The sequence below is a fragment of the Caretta caretta genome, chromosome 1 (assembly GCF_965140235.1).
Source record: "Caretta caretta isolate rCarCar2 chromosome 1, rCarCar1.hap1, whole genome shotgun sequence".
Lineage (NCBI taxonomy): Eukaryota > Metazoa > Chordata > Testudines > Cheloniidae > Caretta > Caretta caretta.
Genome location: NC_134206.1, coordinates 311318737 through 311337825, shown reverse-complemented (window position 1 = coordinate 311337825; position 19089 = coordinate 311318737). Strand labels below are relative to the sequence as shown.

At 40.0% G+C, this 19089-nt stretch overlaps 1 protein-coding gene across 15 annotated transcripts in view; it reads left to right on the top strand.

Annotated features, from left to right (window-relative positions):
* Positions 1 to 19089, top strand: part of CADPS2 (calcium dependent secretion activator 2) — a 560752-nt gene that overhangs the window by 483469 nt on the left and 58194 nt on the right. For 7 of the 15 annotated variants that reach the window (XM_048836201.2, XM_048836202.2, XM_048836197.2 and 4 more), the window contains 5 exons: positions 4264 to 4405; positions 4524 to 4643; positions 11096 to 11251; positions 16134 to 16281; positions 17374 to 17388. In XM_048836201.2, the coding sequence (XP_048692158.1) occupies positions 4264 to 4405; positions 4524 to 4643; positions 11096 to 11251; positions 16134 to 16281; positions 17374 to 17388 (581 nt within the window). The remainder of the gene's footprint in view (positions 1 to 4263; positions 4406 to 4523; positions 4644 to 11095; positions 11252 to 16133; positions 16282 to 17373; positions 17389 to 19089) is intronic. The other 8 variants (XM_048836203.2, XM_048836206.2, XM_048836205.2 and 5 more) reach the window with 3 other exon arrangements.

Below are 19089 nucleotides of genomic sequence, written 5' to 3'. Positions count from 1 at the left end.
TGGTTCATGATGTCCCAACAGCAAAAGCAGCCATCTGTCTCCTTGTGCCTCTAGGTGAACTCTCCCCCTCTTTTTATAATATTCTTTGCTTACTTTTTCTTCTTGGTCAGGCACAGGCAGCGTAGGACACTCATGGGACAGAAATCCTTCACCACCAAATGTTCTATCTGCACCCAGCTGAGAAGGAGATGCAGACACAGAGGAGCTCCACAGCTCACTGCTGTCAAAACTATTGTTCTGGCAGCAAAAGTGAAACTAACATGAAAGTGAGGCTTTGCACTGTGTGGGGAGTGCTCAAATATTTAAAGGAACAGGACATCATAGAATCATAGAATATCACGGTTGGAAGGGACCTCAGGAGGTCATCAAGTCCAACCCCCTGCTCAAAGCAGGACTGATCCCCAATTTTTGCCCCAGATCCCTAAATGGCCCCCTCAAGACATCACATTCTGTTCTGTTAATTTATTAAGTTTTTAATGTATTTGCTTGTAAGTAGCACCGATTTTTAACACTGATTTTGTTACTCAATAAAATTCTATTCTGTGGGAAATAGTTCATCTTTATTAGTTCACAACATATGCTGCAGACTGCCTTGCAGTACTGAATGCACCCACTTACTTGTTATTGTACAGTGTGACATAATTCATTCAGTAATAAATACAGTGTAATAATCATAAATGTACAGCAAGACCCACAAAATTAAGAGGTGCATCGACAGTTTTGTATTCACAGATGGCACCAAGCACCATACAATTCCTAACAGGCCCCAGAACTGCAGGCCAAGTAGAGCACAGTCCACCACAGTACATTACAATGGCACACTGTTAAAATGCTCTCAAGGCCTCCCTCAGCCATATAGCTCCACACTGAGATCTTCTAATAGCCCTTGCGTCTGGCTGTTCAAACTCAGCAGACAGCTGCTCCGCCTCTGCCCTTCACCCCAGAAGCAACTTTTCCCACTTTACCTCACAGGTATTATGCAGGATGCAGCACTAGAGCCCTGCAGATCCATGGATATCCGCTTTACATCCACAGATATGCGCAGCCCGGATGCAGTTCTTTGTTTCTCATCTTTGCGAATTGGATGCAGATCCAATTTTTTTTTCTGCACAGGGCTCAGAGTAATGGTACTCAATGGAGGGCTGCAGTTTCAGGGGGGCTGCCCATGGGGCTGAACCCCAAGCCCTGGTGCCCCCTACAGGGCTAAAGCCCAGAGTCCCGAGCCCTGGCACCCCCCTTTGGAGGGAGTGCCAGGGCTCTAGACTTTAGCTCCATGGGGGACTCAGGGCACCAAGCCTCAGCCCCATGGTGGGCTTGGGGTTTGGGGCTTCTGCCCTATGGGGCCACGGCCCTCCTGAAACAGGCTCACGGCCCCCTATAGGGCCAGAGATGCCCAGTTGAGGACCGCTGTTCTAGAGGGTGCTGGTGTGGGTGCGAATGCAGATACATATAAAAGGTGGAGTGCAGATCGTGGGTCGGATACAATTTAATTACCTTGGATGCTGATCCAAATTTTTGTATCTGGGCAGGACTCTACACAGCAGGCAGCTATAACCATTGGCATATTTTTCCTAGAGATCCAATCTTGTGAGTAAACAATGCCATCATCTCTTCAGTCTTCTAAAAGTACACTAACATGTCATTCTGCACCTGCTGAGCCAATAGCTGAATCTCTCCTTGTTGCTGTCAAGTTGGTCAGTGGACAGCTTCATGAGCTTCAACATCCCCAATGGTGATCCACCAATTGGAAAAGAACGTCCTTTCTTGCAGCTTTCTGAACAGTACTGTGTTCTTAAAGATATGGCTCTCCTAACCAGCCAAAACTAGTGTTGGTGAAGTGTCTCCGATGATCTCCAATGTTTGCATAACTATAGGAAAGTAACCCTTTCTGTTAATATACTCTTGGGCAAGGTGGACTGGTGTCAAAATAGGACTCTGCATGCTGTCTATCACTCCATCGCAGTTCAGGAACCCCACTGCTATAGATCCATCCACTGTGTCTTGCATATTTCTGAGTCACAATTAATGGCCCTGCGCACTTGGATGACAACTCACCAGTAGCAATCCGATGTTGCAATCATCGCTCACTCCTCTGCTGTCAGTGCAGCTCTCATTCTGGTGTCCCTGCTTTGAGGCCCAGATGTTGTGCTCCACCATTTGCTGCTTCTCCGTCAATGCCACCAAAAACCTGGAGTTGGTTTTCACTGTCCCACAGCAATCTGTCCTCAATTAAACTGTCATGTTCCCCACTTTTCAGAGTAACAGCCGTGTTAGTCTGTATTCGCAAAAAGAAAAGGAGTACTTGTGGCACCTTAGAGACTAACCAATTTATTTGAGCATAAGCTTTCGTGAGCTACAGCTCACTTCATCGGATGCATACTGTGGAAAGCACAGAAGATCTTTTTATACACACAAACCATGAAAAAATGGGTGTTTACCACTACAAAAGGTTTTCTCTCCCTCCACCCCACTCTCCTGCTGGTAATAGCTTATCTAAAGTGATCACCACTGATGCAGTTTTTCTTGCGGCTCTGCAAACACCAGAGAATTGTGCATCCTGTGCTTGCAACAGTCAGGACAATAGTGCAGAGCTGTGGCAGTTCCATGCGTCTGTCAGAGGCCGACGACTCCAGCCCCAACTTCAAAGCACTGTCTATAGAGCTATTTTTAGGGTGCTAACATGACCCCTGCGAGGCTTGCACCCGTGGGCTTCAAATCGCTGTGTAGACATACCCTGCTAGGTCAGTAGTTCCAGACTGGCCCTGACCTCGCAAAGACTTAAGCATGTTTTTAACTTTCCACACACACTCACATACATAAAGTTTAAAATATGTGTAAGTCTTGCAGGATCGGGGCCGGGTGAGCTGCTTTATGGGGTCTGGAGATAGACAGGGTGTGGGGAGCAGGATCAGTGAACACTGCGGTGAGCAATGAACATCACGTTCACAGATACAGACCACAGACACACCATAAATGATCATGGCTTTTTGCCTTCTTGTCCCCTGCAGGAACCCACCCCGTCTCCCTGAGCAGTACAGAACAAGTGATCATACTTCTGGGTCCCCTACCCTGGGACAGAGGGAATTATAAATAGATGATGGGGACCCAAACCCAGAGGGAGTTGTGGGGATTGTTTCTATATATTACGTACATTTAATTATATTGGTGATATAGAGATTTTTAAAAGGAACGAACAACCACAAGTAGCAGGATGGTTGGGGATAGTCTGTTTGGGAAGGGGATAATCTATATGGAAGAAGCAAACAAACTCAAATAAAACAATATAAGAATAACAGTGAGCCAAAGCGCACCACCTTGGTGTGGAAGGATATTAAGGGAGCACAGGAGAGGATAAGGATTTTTTTTTAAATTCAGAATCTTCTAGTGGAGCATATTGTTAGCGTGTGTCCCACTAGTCTTCTGCATAATATTAATCATCACACGCATTCTCTCTTGCACCACCTGCTATTGTTTGTCACACTCATTGCTTCTCGTCTTGAATTGTATTGGAAGCTTCTTGTAGCAGGCACCATGTGTGCCTATGTGTATACATACAGCCTGGCAAAATTTGACACCAATCTTGGTTGCAGCCTTTGGGCTGTAGTGTAATATAAATAACAAATAATAACGGAATATTATTTCATTACTACTAGTGTTTATACTTGTTTTGTTTGTTGTCTTTGCATCCAAGTATTCTATCAAGGCAATATAATTATTAAGCCCCGATTCAGCAAATCCCTTAAGCACAATCTTAAATCCATCCCTATTTGGCCTAAATTTCATGATAGTGAAAGTTAAGCACATGCTTAAGTGCGTTGCCGAATTGAGGCCTAATTCTGTATGTGTGTAGAGCATTCAGTACTTATCATTTATAATACAAGAGTATGATCTGTGAATGAGCAAACATACTATTTTCCAAGTCAGTCACACTATGTAGAAGAAACTACCTGATATAAAACAAGAATGACTGGAATGGCTAACTTCAGCCTTGGTATAAACAGTCGCTATTATGTTGTCTTCCTCATGTAAACAATAGTTACTGAAAAATAAAACTAATCTAAACTTAAGAAAAGCCCTTAGGAATTTTTCTGACATGGTATTCATTACAGAGGTTGGGTCATGCTATCACTGCTCTTAGAACTACATATATATATACATACACACACACACCAGAACATTTTAAGAGATTTATTTTGCTATAGCTAATTAAATTGGATCACAGCCTGTTGAGTAATTGAGAATTGTTTTTGTTTGTTTTTAAAGTACTTTTGTGCAATGGACAGTTTCACAAGCACTTGCAGGAAATTTTTGTTCCCTTGGTCGTCCGCTATGTCGATCTCATGGAATCATCTATTGCCCAGTCCATTCATAGAGGTCTTGAACAAGAGTCCTGGCAGCCTGTCAAGTAAGTGTTTATAGAAGGGCTAACCTACCTATATCTTTATACCCAATTTGCTTTAATCCTCTATTGTCCTGTAAGTTCTATTTTTTATTGTATTCCTACATTGTTTATTTCTTCACAGGAGCATCACCAACAGTCTTCCCAATGTAGCTCTTCCGAAAGTTCCAAGTTTCCCTCTTAATCTTCCACAGATACCTAGCTTTTCTGCACCAACTTGGATGGCTTCTTTATATGATTCCACGTGTGTATTCTTCACTGATCTTCTGACTGTACGTCAGCTCTGCATGGCCTTGCTGGTGTCCTGTCTGGTGATATTTGGATTGCATGGTGTTTAGGATTGTGTAGTTGGAAACAATAATTTCTCAGTTGTGAGCCAAGCATGGAATGTCAGTGTGTGGTGCATTTTTAGTGCATAAAAATACAGCAATGTTATAGCTAATATCTCACTTAAAATCAACTTGGCAAAGGTTTGTTGTGGTACAGTTAACAGTCTAAATGCCATAACTGCTCTTCTTATTCAGTTAATGAGCAGGGGAGAAAAATTAAAATAATTGTTCTTAGACCATGTTTTCATAAACTACAATAGCTCTTCATGTTTTCACATGAATGTGACTAATTCATTGCATGTGCAAAATGGTTCAGAAAACAGTTTCAACATTTGTTTGCAAGATTCCAGTTAGATTTAAAAATTCTCAATCTTAACGGGAAACTAAAGATTAGTATGTCCAAAATTTGACCTACATTAGTTTCTTTTTGTGTTTTTTTTTTCACCATGCTTCTTGGGTTTTTTTTAATGGAGCCAGTAGCCCATGCCCAGTTGATCAATCCCAAAATAACATACTGAAGCTTTGTGTGTCTACCTGTTTGTGTATGAGTATGGATGTGCATGCACAGTTGAGGAAAATAGTTTTGGGTAAAGAAACATGTTTCACTTATAAGTTTTCAAAAGAGGGGGTTTTGTAGAAGCAACAACAGAAGATATTTTTAAATTTTGAAAACTAATCTTGACAATATCCTTTAAAGCTAAAGATAATTTAATGTTTTGGAAAACAAGGGGTTTTTTTTGTTTTGTTTGTTTGTTTGTTTTTACAAGCAGATGTCTAAATCCATTATCACACATGAAGTTCTGTGTTTGTGATAAGAATTACGTAGCCAAGTGTATTGAGTAATGTGTCTACAGACTTTTGGCACTTGTTCATTAGCTGTAATGGGATTTGTTCTTTCTGGCTCCCCTAAGGAATTGTCAACCTTTTTCTTCCCCATCCTTAGGCTTTTACACCCTTTGTTTTGACTGTAACACTGCAAGTTTGCACCTACATACTTTTGCCTTTATAAATCATTATTCCAGCTTTGAATCACAACTCAGTGGTGTTTTGCCCTTCAAAACTCTTCCGACCTGCTTATTCCTGTCCTTTGAAGGTTACTGTCTTAAACAGTGTCCTCCACACTTTACACTTTTTTGAGACTTAATGTTCTTAACTGTGGTCTTCTAACAATCTGCACTTATAGCACTTCTGCCCCGTAAAAATGAATTTTAATTTACATTTTACATATGTGGACATGAGTTGGAGGTTTTTACACACAGATGTTTTCCCCTGGGAAAATATATATAGTAGGTTCCCCAAATTACTGATATTAAGGACTGGTTGTATTATAGGCAGGGCTGCCAAACACTTTGTATTATAAGACTCTGTCTTTAGTTACTTATAACTTTGCCACCTGTAACTGACTGGGTTGAAATTTTCCATGTTGGTTATCTGCATCAGGCTAAGTTTCTTCAGAAAATTTCAGCCAAAAGGGTTCAGCCATTCTGAGAATGGAGGAAGGGGCAGATACGTTGTTTTGCCTATGTTAAAAAATATTCTGATGATCTTTTCTTCGAGCAGTTGTAGTACCTTAAGACTTTAGAGCAGGAACTTGTAATTTGGCAGGGGGTGCCCTTAGTGTGAGGGGTGTGCCTTTTGCCATCCCCATGGAAACTCACCCAAATTTAGTCACGTTGTAAGCCTTTGCCCAGAAATCCTAATTCTGGCATTTCCTAAGCTTAATAATGTCCTCTTAATGTAATTTATCTGTTTGTTTATTTATAATTTTGCATAATCTTTGTAATAAAAATGAGTGAGAGAGGGAGTGTTATTAAAGATGTACAAGTGCCATAGGGCCAATTCTATCATCGGCTGCACCGGCGTGTAACTATTTGAAGAGGATATAAAGGAGAGTCCTCCTATTTGTAATATCTCAGGGTAGCTGCCACAATGATGCACAAGAGTGCTCAGCAAAGGATGAATAACATGCCAACTCTCACATCCAGTTCGCAAGGGCAGCATTCAGCTAGTACATGTGCTGCCATCCCCAAGTGCTTGTAGGCAGTGGCTAGAGTGCCGCTTCTGCTGAAAGGAACAGTAACAAACAGCCCACCAGGCATTGTACAAGCTCACTGAGACATCTTGCTTAGCAGCTTCAGTATGCTTCCAGGGCTGTCTGCACAGCTGCCTGCCAGCCAGCCAGCCACTGTCCCTTCTACCCCGGTAGCATTGTTCTTTGTAAGGGCATGAGTTAATTTAGAATATTCAGTTTCAAGATAAGTGACTCAGATCGTGTTTGAGAGAGAGCAGATTACAGTGAATAATATGTTCTTCACTGTGGCCTCTGTATGTGTATTCCCACTTGTGGGGCATACCCACCCGCATCTGGTGCCATGGCACATTCTAGTAAAACAGCATCTGCTGGGACATCATCTGGGGTGTGAAGTCCTTTTTGTATGCCTTTCAGAAACCAGTGATTGGTGTTATCTTTCTAATCCATTGATGGCTGATATGGAAATGAAATTCCATTCAAAAACGCTGCATTCAAAATTGTAGATGGCAGGCATTCAGTGGAATTCAGATCACATTTTTGGATTAATTCCTTTAAAGTTATTACAAAAGCTGGCCATTTTAGCCATTTTTATAGTTAATTGTTTTCAGTGGCTGGAGATTTCGTTATACAATGAGGAGCTAAAACACATCAGAAACTATGGTTTAACTGAGTTATTTTTAAATATTTTCGAAGAATGTCAAGTCATCTATCTAGTTGACCATAGCCTTTTTGTTTTATGAAGTGACAAGAAATGGTTTCATATTCTAGCATACATTGCTAACATCCAAGTCCCAGTCGTAAAGCTGTTGTTCCCAATTCAGCAAAGCACTGAAGCACATGTTTAAGTCCAGCCCTTTCAACAAAGCAGTTAAGCACTTGCCAAATGCTTAGCTGAATAAGGATGGGTTTAAGCATGTAGTTCGGTTAAGCATGTGCTTAAGTGCTTTGCTGAAATGGGGTTATTGATATTGAAATTATTTTCCTCTCTGTGACTAATAATTTACACTTACTTTTTTGAGCATTACCATAAAACTTTGTATACAGGCCGTGTTAAATCACTGTAGCTGTTCTGTTGCTATTTCCATTGACAAGTTATTTTTTCTCTTTAATGTGTGTCTAGGAACACTAAATGTGTACTCTTCTCTGTCTTTACACTGTCACAAGAACATCATTACTGTGTTTTCAGTTGTTTTTGCTGGTTCTATAATTTAATGGTACATTTGGGGCATTGCATGTTAAGGTTAGGGAGATATTAAGAGAGTAAAGTGCTGTGTGTAGTAGTCAGTATTTTGCTTGATTGGTCCCATGAGAAGTTAGCTCAGAGGACACCTTGGCTAGACGTGCAGAACGCTGTGAATTATCGTCAGATTCAGCTAAGGAAAACATGCTGAAAGGTTGAGAGGGCTGGGATGGTGTGTTTGGGGGAGGGGAGGTAGAAGCTTTTAATTAACCAGAATGGGAGTTTTTCTTACAATCTACTTGTTAATTAAAATTTGTTACTCTAAACCTAATTTTTATTTCCTTTCCGTTTTGAATCTTTACTCTTTTACAAGTTTTGAGCCTAGCTTTTAAGTTGGATTTATGGCTTGTTTTGATTATACCAGTGTTCCATTTATAAATTATTTTCTCTGTTACGTACGCAATAGATGTTCCACAGTCACTGTAATCATCACCACTGGCAGAAGCAGCTACAACCCCATGGAGTTAGGGCCACTTCTTACGCTAACAATGAATTTGACTCTCAGTATGTGAGTCATTGTTTTGTGGAGTTTTTCCTATGTACAGTGCTCAGTCAATTCACTGCTTAATAACAATTAATTCTTTTCTCCTACACCAAGATATGCCTGGTGCAGGAAAAGGGAGGAACCTCAAGGAGCTGGTTACAGTTCCTTGAATCTCAATCTGCTCCAGCAGTATTAGATCCCAGTGTACAAAGTGCAAATCAATTTAAGAATGTTCTTGACTTTAAGCAGGTATGTACTGATTTACTGGACCAAGTGCTTTACTGGATTAAGATCAGAGTGCAGAATCATGCCCAAATAAAGTATATACCATTGTACAAATAATCTTAGTCTGTCAGTGTAAAATCATAATCCTCCAGAGTAATTTACTGTAATAGTTAATAATAATCAAATGACAGATGTGTGGTTTTGGAATACACTATTTCTTTCTGTTGTCACAGCTCCTTTTATGTCAGTAGTATACAATATTAGTCTATATCTTTAAGAAAAATGGTTCTGAATATCGTTGTGCAATATATAACTAAATAATAAATAAGAATGGTGGTTCAGAAGCATATAAAAAACAAGAAATGTTTATTACGGAGCTTCTCTCAAATTTCAAGAACCAGTGGCTATTATTATAATTATTATAATTGTAAAACCTTATTTGGCTATGTAATGAAACCAGTTTAAGTGGACACCAGGGAGCGAACGTGCATAAGAATACATTGACAATATTTGAGAGCACATGATTCCTCCTGAGTCTTAGAGGATTCCATTTAGTTTGGAGTCCTGTTAAGCAGAAATATGATTTAAAGAGAACAAAATTAAAATGCATAAAATCCCTGCAGATCAAATAGAGAGAAGTGATTATCACATTTGGTAAATAAATGTGCTTTACTTTCAGATAGGCACTCTCATCAAAGTCAATATACATTGAGACTTTGTACGAAAATATGTTAGTGTATTTATGCGCACACCCGCATCTTGTTTTTTAGTTAGTACACTCTCTCCACATCTTTCTCATCCATACCAGTTGACTATCTTATTTTGTGATCTAAGTTTGTATATAATGTAACATATATAAGGACAAACTCACTACCAGGGAATATGGGAGGTATCTGATAACCATGTAGAGTTATTTCATTCGTCTGTAAGGAAGAATCCTACCCAAGCAGGACGGTGGACTCTTGTTTTTCTTATATTAAAAAACTATTGCCACTGTGTAAATAAGGGCTTTATGTTCAGTGCAAGGGAAGGGTCTTTGCCTCAAAATGCTTGCAATCTAAACAGGCAACATACACACAGAAGATGGGGTTGAGGATGGTCAGCCCAACAGATCTTTGGTCTTCTGAGATCTGGTTGTTCTGTTTCAAGGGCGTAACAGGGAGGTATAACTAAGAGTTACTGAATGTTATTAAGCAGGAACATGTAGGCAGAATATCATGAGTCTCCCTAATGGTGAAATCTACTAAACTGTGGACTGTCAGTGTAAGGAACGTGGGGAAGCATCAATACTTGAGTCATTTAAAAATGGAGAAGACAGAGCCACTAGCAAATTACTGTAGGTAACAATCCAACTTCATTAGGTAGATATTTTAGGCCTTTTCCATCTCTAATTTTTTTGGCCCTGATCCCTCTCAGTCCTGAGTGCACTCAACTCCCATTGACTCATTCAGTGGGAGTTGAAGGCATGCAACCCCTTCATGATTATGGCCTTTTGTTATGAGAATATAGGAAGGAAAATGGCAATACTTATAAATTAAAATGCTGAGTCAAGGCTGCTATACTAAATTTTTGTCACTTTTGCTCCTGAAGTATGTTGAAATCTGTTACTTGGAATGTTAATGTGGATAGCATTATGACTCTCAGTACAGCAGTTCAGGCTTTGGAGTATAGGCACATTATTAGCACACTTGGAGGAGTTCATTCCGGCTGAATATTGTAATGGTATCACAGTAATTAATGATGAGCAGATGCATATATTAAAACCTATGAGTTGGTCAGGAGGGAGAGTTTTAAAATTGTGGCAACCGCAAATGACATAGAGACATTTTCTTCTTTTGTTCTGCTCATGTTAAGTTTATTAACATTAATGTGAGTTCTGTTTTTCCTTGCTTTGGAGATCTTCTGTACTACTTCCCTCAGTGGGAGTTAATCTGCATGTGTCAAGAGAGTATCTGTCTGTGTGTGGCTCTTCTACTACACTACACTTCTTCAGTACTATGGGAGGTCTACCCACCCGTGCTGTGAGAGCAAGCAAATATATGTGCAAAGTGTTCACTGTCGTTAAAAAGTTCTTTCTTAAATAAAACTCCTTCTGCCCATATTTTTCTTCTCTTCTCTTGAATTTGGGTTGCTTCACTTCCCTCTCCCACCTCCATGATACCAGGGTTGAACTCATGTACTTGTTTCACCCCTTAGGGAAGTCATATTAAATCAAAAGGACAGGACTTTCACAACCACTCTAATGCTCTTGGAACAACACCCAACTGTGTTGTGGGAGCTACGTGTGAGAAGTGAACTGGAAGGAGGGGAGGACTCTACTTCTGCAAGTTATTCTGTGTGGTTTTTTCATATGTCCTATAAATTTATCTTCTGTTTTTCTTAATAGCAATGGTTCAGCTACATCAGAAGATCTTTTCTGGAAACTTGATGCACTGCAGATGTTTGTTTTCGATCTGCACTGGCCAGAACCAGAATTTGCCCATCATTTAGAGCAGAGACTTAAACTTATGGCCAGTGATATGATAGAAGCCTGCGTCAAAAGGTACAGTTATATTTTGAAATTGTCTGTTAAAAGTTGTAACACATTTGGACATGAACATCCATGAAATGTTAATGAGAACATCTAGATGTGTGGTATCCATGTAGAATCCTACTGCAAAGATCCTAGCCCATCGCTTTGACCATGTCATTCTTTTCTTTGCATCACTCACCGACTCCCTCTTCTCTATCGCATCAAACATAAGCTGCTTGCCTTCACTTTTAAGGTCCTCAACGTCCTGTCCCTACCTTACCTATTGTCTGTCATTCACTATTGAGATGTTAAATCCCACCTCCATTTGGTCCATGATACCAGTCTCTGTCACCCACTTCTTTGATTTTCATACAAGTACCCTTATGCTTTCTCCCATATTACCTGTCATGCTTGGGAGGCGTTCCCCACAAAGCCACCTCATTAACCTCCTTTAAAACCCTGCTTCTCTATGATTCCTACAGAAAGCTTGACAATGATGTGCTAAGACCGCTGTCTATCGCACTGACCAAATTGCCTCATTGGTTCATTGTACCCACCCCAAACCCCATCCGTCTGTCTGTATCCGTCTGGTGTCTCTTGTTTTATACTTAGGTTGTAAGGTCTTTGGGCCAGGGCCAGGCTTTTTGTTCTGTGGAGTTTTTTTTACAGCGCTGAGCACAATGGGGTCCTGATCTATGGGTGGGACTCTAAGCGTTATGATAAAACAAATAATAAACAATAGGGCTATTTTGGGAGCCTGCAAAGACCACAGATCCCACTTTTGATCCTGAAGCATAAAGCTATTATAAGATGGGTGCTTTTTGTTTTTTAAAGTGAGTTTCTGGCCCTGTTCCTTTCAAAGGTAGGTTTGAACATGTAAACATAAATTAATGTAAACCGATCACTGGGATGAAAGTTTGTCACATGGATTTTTACTGAACAGTACAGGTTATTCACGACTTATCAATAATCATACCACCCAGGATTAGCCTTTGGGATTCATGAAACCCATATTCAGATATTCTTCAATTTTGGGGGGTGACCTGTGCCACCTGGGATACTGCTAATAGCGCTTGGTCAGCTACAGTCTCTCTTGGCTCCCTGTTGGCTACTTGAATGTCTCTTCTGATGAGTAGTTAGTGGGTCTCTAGGCTCAAGGAAGGGTGGCTACAAAGTATAAAAGGCAGTATTGTTTTGTAGACTACTACGCACAGGTCTGAGAGCAAGAGACTTCTGCATTCCAGTCTTGGCTCTGACATTGACTCTGTGGCTTTCATCAAACCATGTAACCTCTTCGCCTCAGTATCCCCATATGTAGAATTGGGATAATAATACTGAAATGCATCACCCGGGGGTTATAATGACTAAGTAGCCACTGTTTGTAAAACACAATTATATAAGTGCTGAAATGCACTAGGATGTACACAGATCTGGGTTGTAGTTTGAGTCTGTCCTAATAAATTATCTTGCTGACCTTCCTCTGAATTGAATCCTAAGGCTCTCACTCTGCGTAGCAGCAAGATCATAGTGGTTTGGTATATATGTTAATGGAAGAAGGTTTGAGAAATACTTTTTGAAGGCCACCCAAAAGTCCTAAAAAATCATCTGCATATTATCAAAGTCAAGTGAGGTGCCAAATGCTGTATTGATAGCAGATTGTACTGAGATGTACACTTCAAAATGATAGAACAGTGCAAGTACATTTCAAACTTGCTAAAGGATCTACAGAATATGATTTCAGGCATCTTAAAGATATATCACAATATCCTTGCTGCTAAATATAAGCATAAGCTAAATGTTGTTTATACATTTTATATAACTCCTAAAAATATAACTGATAAATTATGATAAATGTTATCTAGATATATCTAACTAGAGCAGGGTTGAAAAACAAAAATCTAATTTCATTAAAAAAAGTAAAATGTCAAAGTTGTTTTAATTTTGATGTATTTGAAAAGGACCCATTTTTGATTTTATAAAAATTTGACATGATATTTTTAATATTTCTTTAAAAATCAACAATAACATCAAAATGGTTGTTGACATTTTTGTTTGTTGAAACAATATGAAAAAAACAATTATTAAAAAAACAATTTTTCTGCAAACAAAACAATTTGATAACCATTTTTCTGGTGTTTTTTAAAAAAAATTGTAAAAAAAAAAAAGCCTGAATGATTATGAAAAACAATTTTTTGACAAGGTGGATCAACAGTCAATTGAAAAATACTGAACAGCTCTTAGTGCTGATTATAGTGGTTGAGATTTCAAAAGCCTAAACTTTTCCTGTACAGGTTTCAGAGGAACAGCCGTGTTAGTCTGTATTCGCAAAAAGAAAAGGAGTACTTGTGGCACCTTAGAGACTAACCAATTTATTTGAGCATGAGCTTTCGTGAGCTACAGCACTTGAGCTGTAGCTCACGAAAGCTCATGCTCAAATAAATTGGTTAGTCTCTAAGGTGCCACAAGTACTCCTTTTCTTTTTCCTGTACAATAGTTTGCACAAATTGGTATTTAGAGTGGCAAATAAACAATCACTAGCTCAGGTACCTATTTCTGTGTTCAGTTCTGATTTCTCAGGCAGAAATATGGGGGTTCACATGTGAAATGAGCCCAGATGCAAATTTTGTGGCTGCAACTTGAAAACCCACATTTGAAAAGAAACCCTTTTTATGGCCAATTTTTAAGTCTGTGTTACTGCCTTCAAAGTGATAGGAAGATTTAAAACCATATGTCTAGTCTTGTTTGACAAGAAGGAACCTGAGATAAGTGGCCTAAAAGCAAATTGTTTCACTTATCACTCCTTCCGTATCTAACTAAAAATCAACTCTTAGAAGATTTGCATTCAAAAATTATTGGTAGAAGAGAAATCTTTTGACACTGTAAATGAATGAATTACATCTGTGGTCCTGAAAACATGTTCCACCACGAAGTGCAGGTGGTTCAAGATTATTGACTGCCAATGTGAAATTGTGGCTTGCTGGTTAAAGAGCATGGAACTAACAGAATGCCTAATAAGCTACTATGGGTAGAAAATACTTCAAGCTCTAGTGTCATTGGAGAAAATTAGCAAAGCTGCTTATCACCTCAAATTTACCACTTATCCAAATATGAAGGCTTATCCTCTGTACTGCTTCATCATGGTGGCAGAACAATATCCACAATCTTCAACTATTGTATTTCTACTTGGAAACCTAAAACCATTCCAAGTGATTTCAAGCATGCAGTTATTATTTTTATAAAAAGAAGAACAGATCATAGTGTGGAACTTCCTGAAGGTCCACTCAAACATCTGTTTGTGGTAAAGCTCGATCAAAAGTCCTTCCCAATCATCTCTTACATACAACTGTATTCCTACCCAAGAGTCAGTGTGTTTTCTTCATTGGTCAGTGTACCAGGGAAATTACTTTTACTCACTGCTGACTCCAACAAATGTCATGAGACCAATATCTGCTGCTTCACAAGGCTTTTATGGACCCAGCCAGGCGACCCGTTATATAAAAGAGGCATATTCTGAACAATTCCACAAAAAACACTATCATATGAATGAATTTGTCATCATCTGTTTATTCCAACAACATATATCTTGAATGCTATCTGTAAGCAAGTTGGGCCTAGTATGTTCAGAACTTTAAAGAAAAGCATTTTTATAGCAAATCGGAACTGGATCAGGTAATAGTAGCGAAGTACTGGTGCACTGCTGTCATTACAAGTGGTCTCTGTTAGGACGCAAGCTGCCACATGATGAATCAGCTACAGCTTTTGAGTTGGCTTTTCACTTCGGCGTCAGGTACTGTAGAGCTTGTTGCAATAGGCAAATCTGAAAATGTCAAAGGCTTGATTATGAGATCTAGACTTCTTTTTTATCAAATCAGGAAGACTGATGGCTTCCAGGTGCATTGGGTTAATAAGATTCTCAGAAACAACTCATATGGCTAAGTCTTTAACATGAAAATTGCTGTCCTTCGGTAAATTCATCTCCAATGGAGTAGGAACTTTATTCAGTAGCCCTCTGTGTGCCCACCATAGGGCACATTCTAATTCAGCTATGTAAAGTTTCACCTCAGCATGAGTTTCCATGTGCAAGACACCCCTAAATGGTCCCAAAACAGCAATAACATTGCAGCTGACACATGAGAAATCTTGTCACTCTCTCAAATCAAATGGAGAATCATATGAGGAAAGTTTTTTGGGGAGAGATGAATTGAAACTTTTAGGCTGATTTATGCAAACTGTTATAATGATTATAAGAATTATATTTCTCTAGTAGCGTAGATGTTTGATTTAGCCGTCATTTTACATTTGTATAAAATAGGCCTGATTCTGATCTCACAATAAATTTTCTCTGATGTAACTCTACTGACTGCAGTGATTTTGCTCTGGATTTACACCAGCATGAGACGAGAGCCAGATCTTTGTGTATCTATCTTTGTTTTAATATGAAAGGAAATAATTTAACTCACTTTTTTCTTTATTAAAGATTGTTTTTTTTTAATTAAAGCCATAAGAGCATTTTTGAGTCATATGTATCAGAAGTGGTATCCTAACATGACAGATTAGCTGTTACGTTTTAATGCAGAAGATCCAAATATTTCTTTGAGCTTTATATTTTTACTGCTTGAAACTTGTTCACAGATAATGGATTAGGAAGCATATTGTTAAATGTATTATGTTTTTGCCTACCAGTCATTATTTAGCTAAATCAAAGCAGAATTTTGAGATTACTTTCGTGTTCTACTGAACAGATGAATATTTTACTCTACTACTTGTAGTATTGTGTTCCTACATGCTTCCACCTGGTGCTCACAGACTTAATTTTTAAATTAACACATTTAGTGAGATTTTTGCTTTTACATGTCAGTTGTCTGGAATTATGACAAACTTTCATGTTGTGAATTCATGTTTAAATAAATAGAACAAGAATTGCATTTGAACTCAAGCTGCAAAAGACAAACAAATCAATGGACTTGCGTATTCCTGCCTCCATGTGTACAATGTTTAACGTTTTAGTTGATGCCAAAAAGCAAACTGCTAAACTCTGCATTCTGGATGGTGGACAAGAGGTAGGTGGAATTGTGTACGTTTAGATTAATCAGGGGTGTCTAGCACTGTGGACTGTCTTTACTAGATTGATTAAAATAGCTTTGTTTTTTATTCGTGTATTTTGTCTTCTGAAATGTGTCACATAGTTTTAATTTTGTTTATATAAGTATCTGAGTATCACTGAGGGTGCAAACTGTCCCCCATTATTCCATCCAAATGGACAGAGGAAAGTCCATAATTTTTCTGTGTTGAGGGAGACACCAGGAGGGATTTTACACTATCCATCCCAGAGCTTCTCCTGAGTTGCATCTAAAAACCAACCTTGTTTATGAGAGCATCTTAATAGCACAACTGAGCCAAAGCATCATTCTTTATAGTAACCTGTTCATCTGATTAGATTTATATTTAATTGGTTCTTTTAATGCTCTGGCTGGCATTTGCACCTACATGTGCAGAAGAAAAATTTTAACTAGAGGAGAGAATCATTGAGTACAATTGTTAACCTTTAACTTTTGCTCTTCCAGAACCTGTGTAGAGGCCATTGTTTGGGTGCTGTACAAATGGGGCTGTAGAGAGAGACTCTATGATGGGGCAATGGCCATGCTTTTTGAGTGGATGTATATCCATACTTGGCTACTCCCCCATCCCTTTGTACATAGAATACTCCCACTCTTGTCCGGAATAATCTGTGCAGTGGTGAGGGGGCAATAGTGGTCTCTAGACCATCCGGAATACTGATGCACAATTAATACTGCTTTTGCATTGTTGATGTACATGGGTGGGGGTGTAATTTTGTTTGTTTGGGTTTTCGTGGGGGAGGGAAGCCATTTGTCAGAATTTGACACCAACAATTATTCCTGCCTTGTGCAGAAATATATATATATATATAATCACACCATTGTTACAGGCAGTTTTATTTTTATTTTATTCATTTCTGTTGATTGCCCTTTTCTGTTGTCTTGGTGGGCATGCTCCTCATTTCCTTAGCTCATCTATTTAAGTTAGCATTTTAGCCATAATTAATTTTGCATTTTAATGAAATGTTCATCATTTTCCTGTTCTTCCCCCTGTTATCTGCTTTTTCTACTTTGATTTTCCGTGATTTGATCCAGTTTGCTGGTCAGTGGGTAAGTGCCTTTCATTTTAGAAACTGCTTGTTCTTTGTGAATTGTCTATATTCAATGCTTGTTATAAACTAGCTATTACTGTTCCTGCTCATTCAGCAACATGGGCTGGAGGGACTTCCTCTGCTGTTTGAACTTGTTAGGCAGTGATCAGTCACCATCACCAAATTTCTTCTCACCCCATCCAGCTGAAATCTCTCTTCAGGCTGGTTCCAGAAATTTCTTCTGTTTATCTTCTGCCCTGCTACAGGCAGATGCCTTCAGATCCTCCTGGAGCAGAACACACAAGAATGGGCAGGAAGTACTCTGAGCATGGCTCTGCAGTGGTACTGTGACTTGTTCTTGGTGCCACAGTTGTTATGTCTCTCTTGGCAGCCAGTATCAAGCAAAGTGCCCCAGGGGTCAGTCCCGGGGCCGGTTTTCTTCAACATTTTTATTAATGATCTGGATGATGGGATGAACTGCACCCTCAGCAAGTTCGCAGATGACACTAAGCTGGGGGGAGAGGTAGATACACTGGAGGGTAGGGATAGGGTCCAGAGTAACCTAGACAAATTGGAGGATTAGGCCAAAAGAAATCTGATGAGGTTCAACAAGGACAAGTGCAGAGTTGTGCACTTAGGAAGGAAGACTCCCATGCACTGCGACAGCCTGGGGCCCGACTGGCTAAGCAGCAGTTCTGCAGAAAAGGACCTGGAGATTACAGTGGACGAGAAGCTGAATATGAGTCAGGAGTGTGCCCTTGTTGCAAAGAAGGCCAACAGCATATTGGGCTGTATTAGTAGGAGCAGATCGAGGGAAGTGATTATTCCCCTCTATTCAGCACTGGTGAGGCCACACTTGGAGTATTGTGTCCTGTTTTGGTCCCCCCACTACAGAAGGGATGTGGACGAGAGAGAGTCCAGCGGAGGGCAACGAAAATGATTAGGGGGCTGGGGCACGGGATTTACAAGGAGAGGCTGAGGGAACTGGGCTTATTCAGTCTGCAGAAGAGAAGAGTGAGGGGGGATTTGATAGCAGCCTTCAACTACCTGAAGGTGGGTTCCAAAGAGGATGGAACTAGGCTGTTCTCAGTGGCAGATGACAGAACAAGAAGCAATGGTCTCAAGTTGAAGTGGGGGAGGTCTAGGTTGGATATTAGGAAACACTATTTCACTAGGAGGGTGGTGAAGCACTGGAATGGGTTACCTAGGGAGGTGGTGGAATCTCCATCCTTAGAGATTTTTAAGGCCCAGCTTGACAAAGCCCTGGCTGGGATGATTTAGTTAGAGTTGGTCCTACTTTGAGCAGGGGATTGGACTAGATGACCTCCCGAGGTCTCTTCCAACCCTAACATTCTATGATTCTTGCTCCCTTTCAAGACTGACTGAGTCGGACAGCTTTGGGATCTCCCTCACCTCTCAGGGGAGGCAGAAGAGCACGTCAACACAAGACCAATAGCATCAGAGCCAACCCCAGAGACTCCAGCACCGCTTCACCTCAGCCCATAGTAGTGAGTCCACCTCTACCCCTACTTGTTTTTCAGGCAATGTCCTGAGAATAGGCTTCCCACTTCCTCCTCAGGGAAGGCAGCACTTCCATGAAGGCCTTTCACACAGAAGGTAAACAGCCCCACTCTCTCGATCCATTCCATTCCACTTCCCTTCTCAGGGCAGGAACACTTAAAGAGGGCCTCCTGCATTGCCAGCCAAATACTCTCAAAGC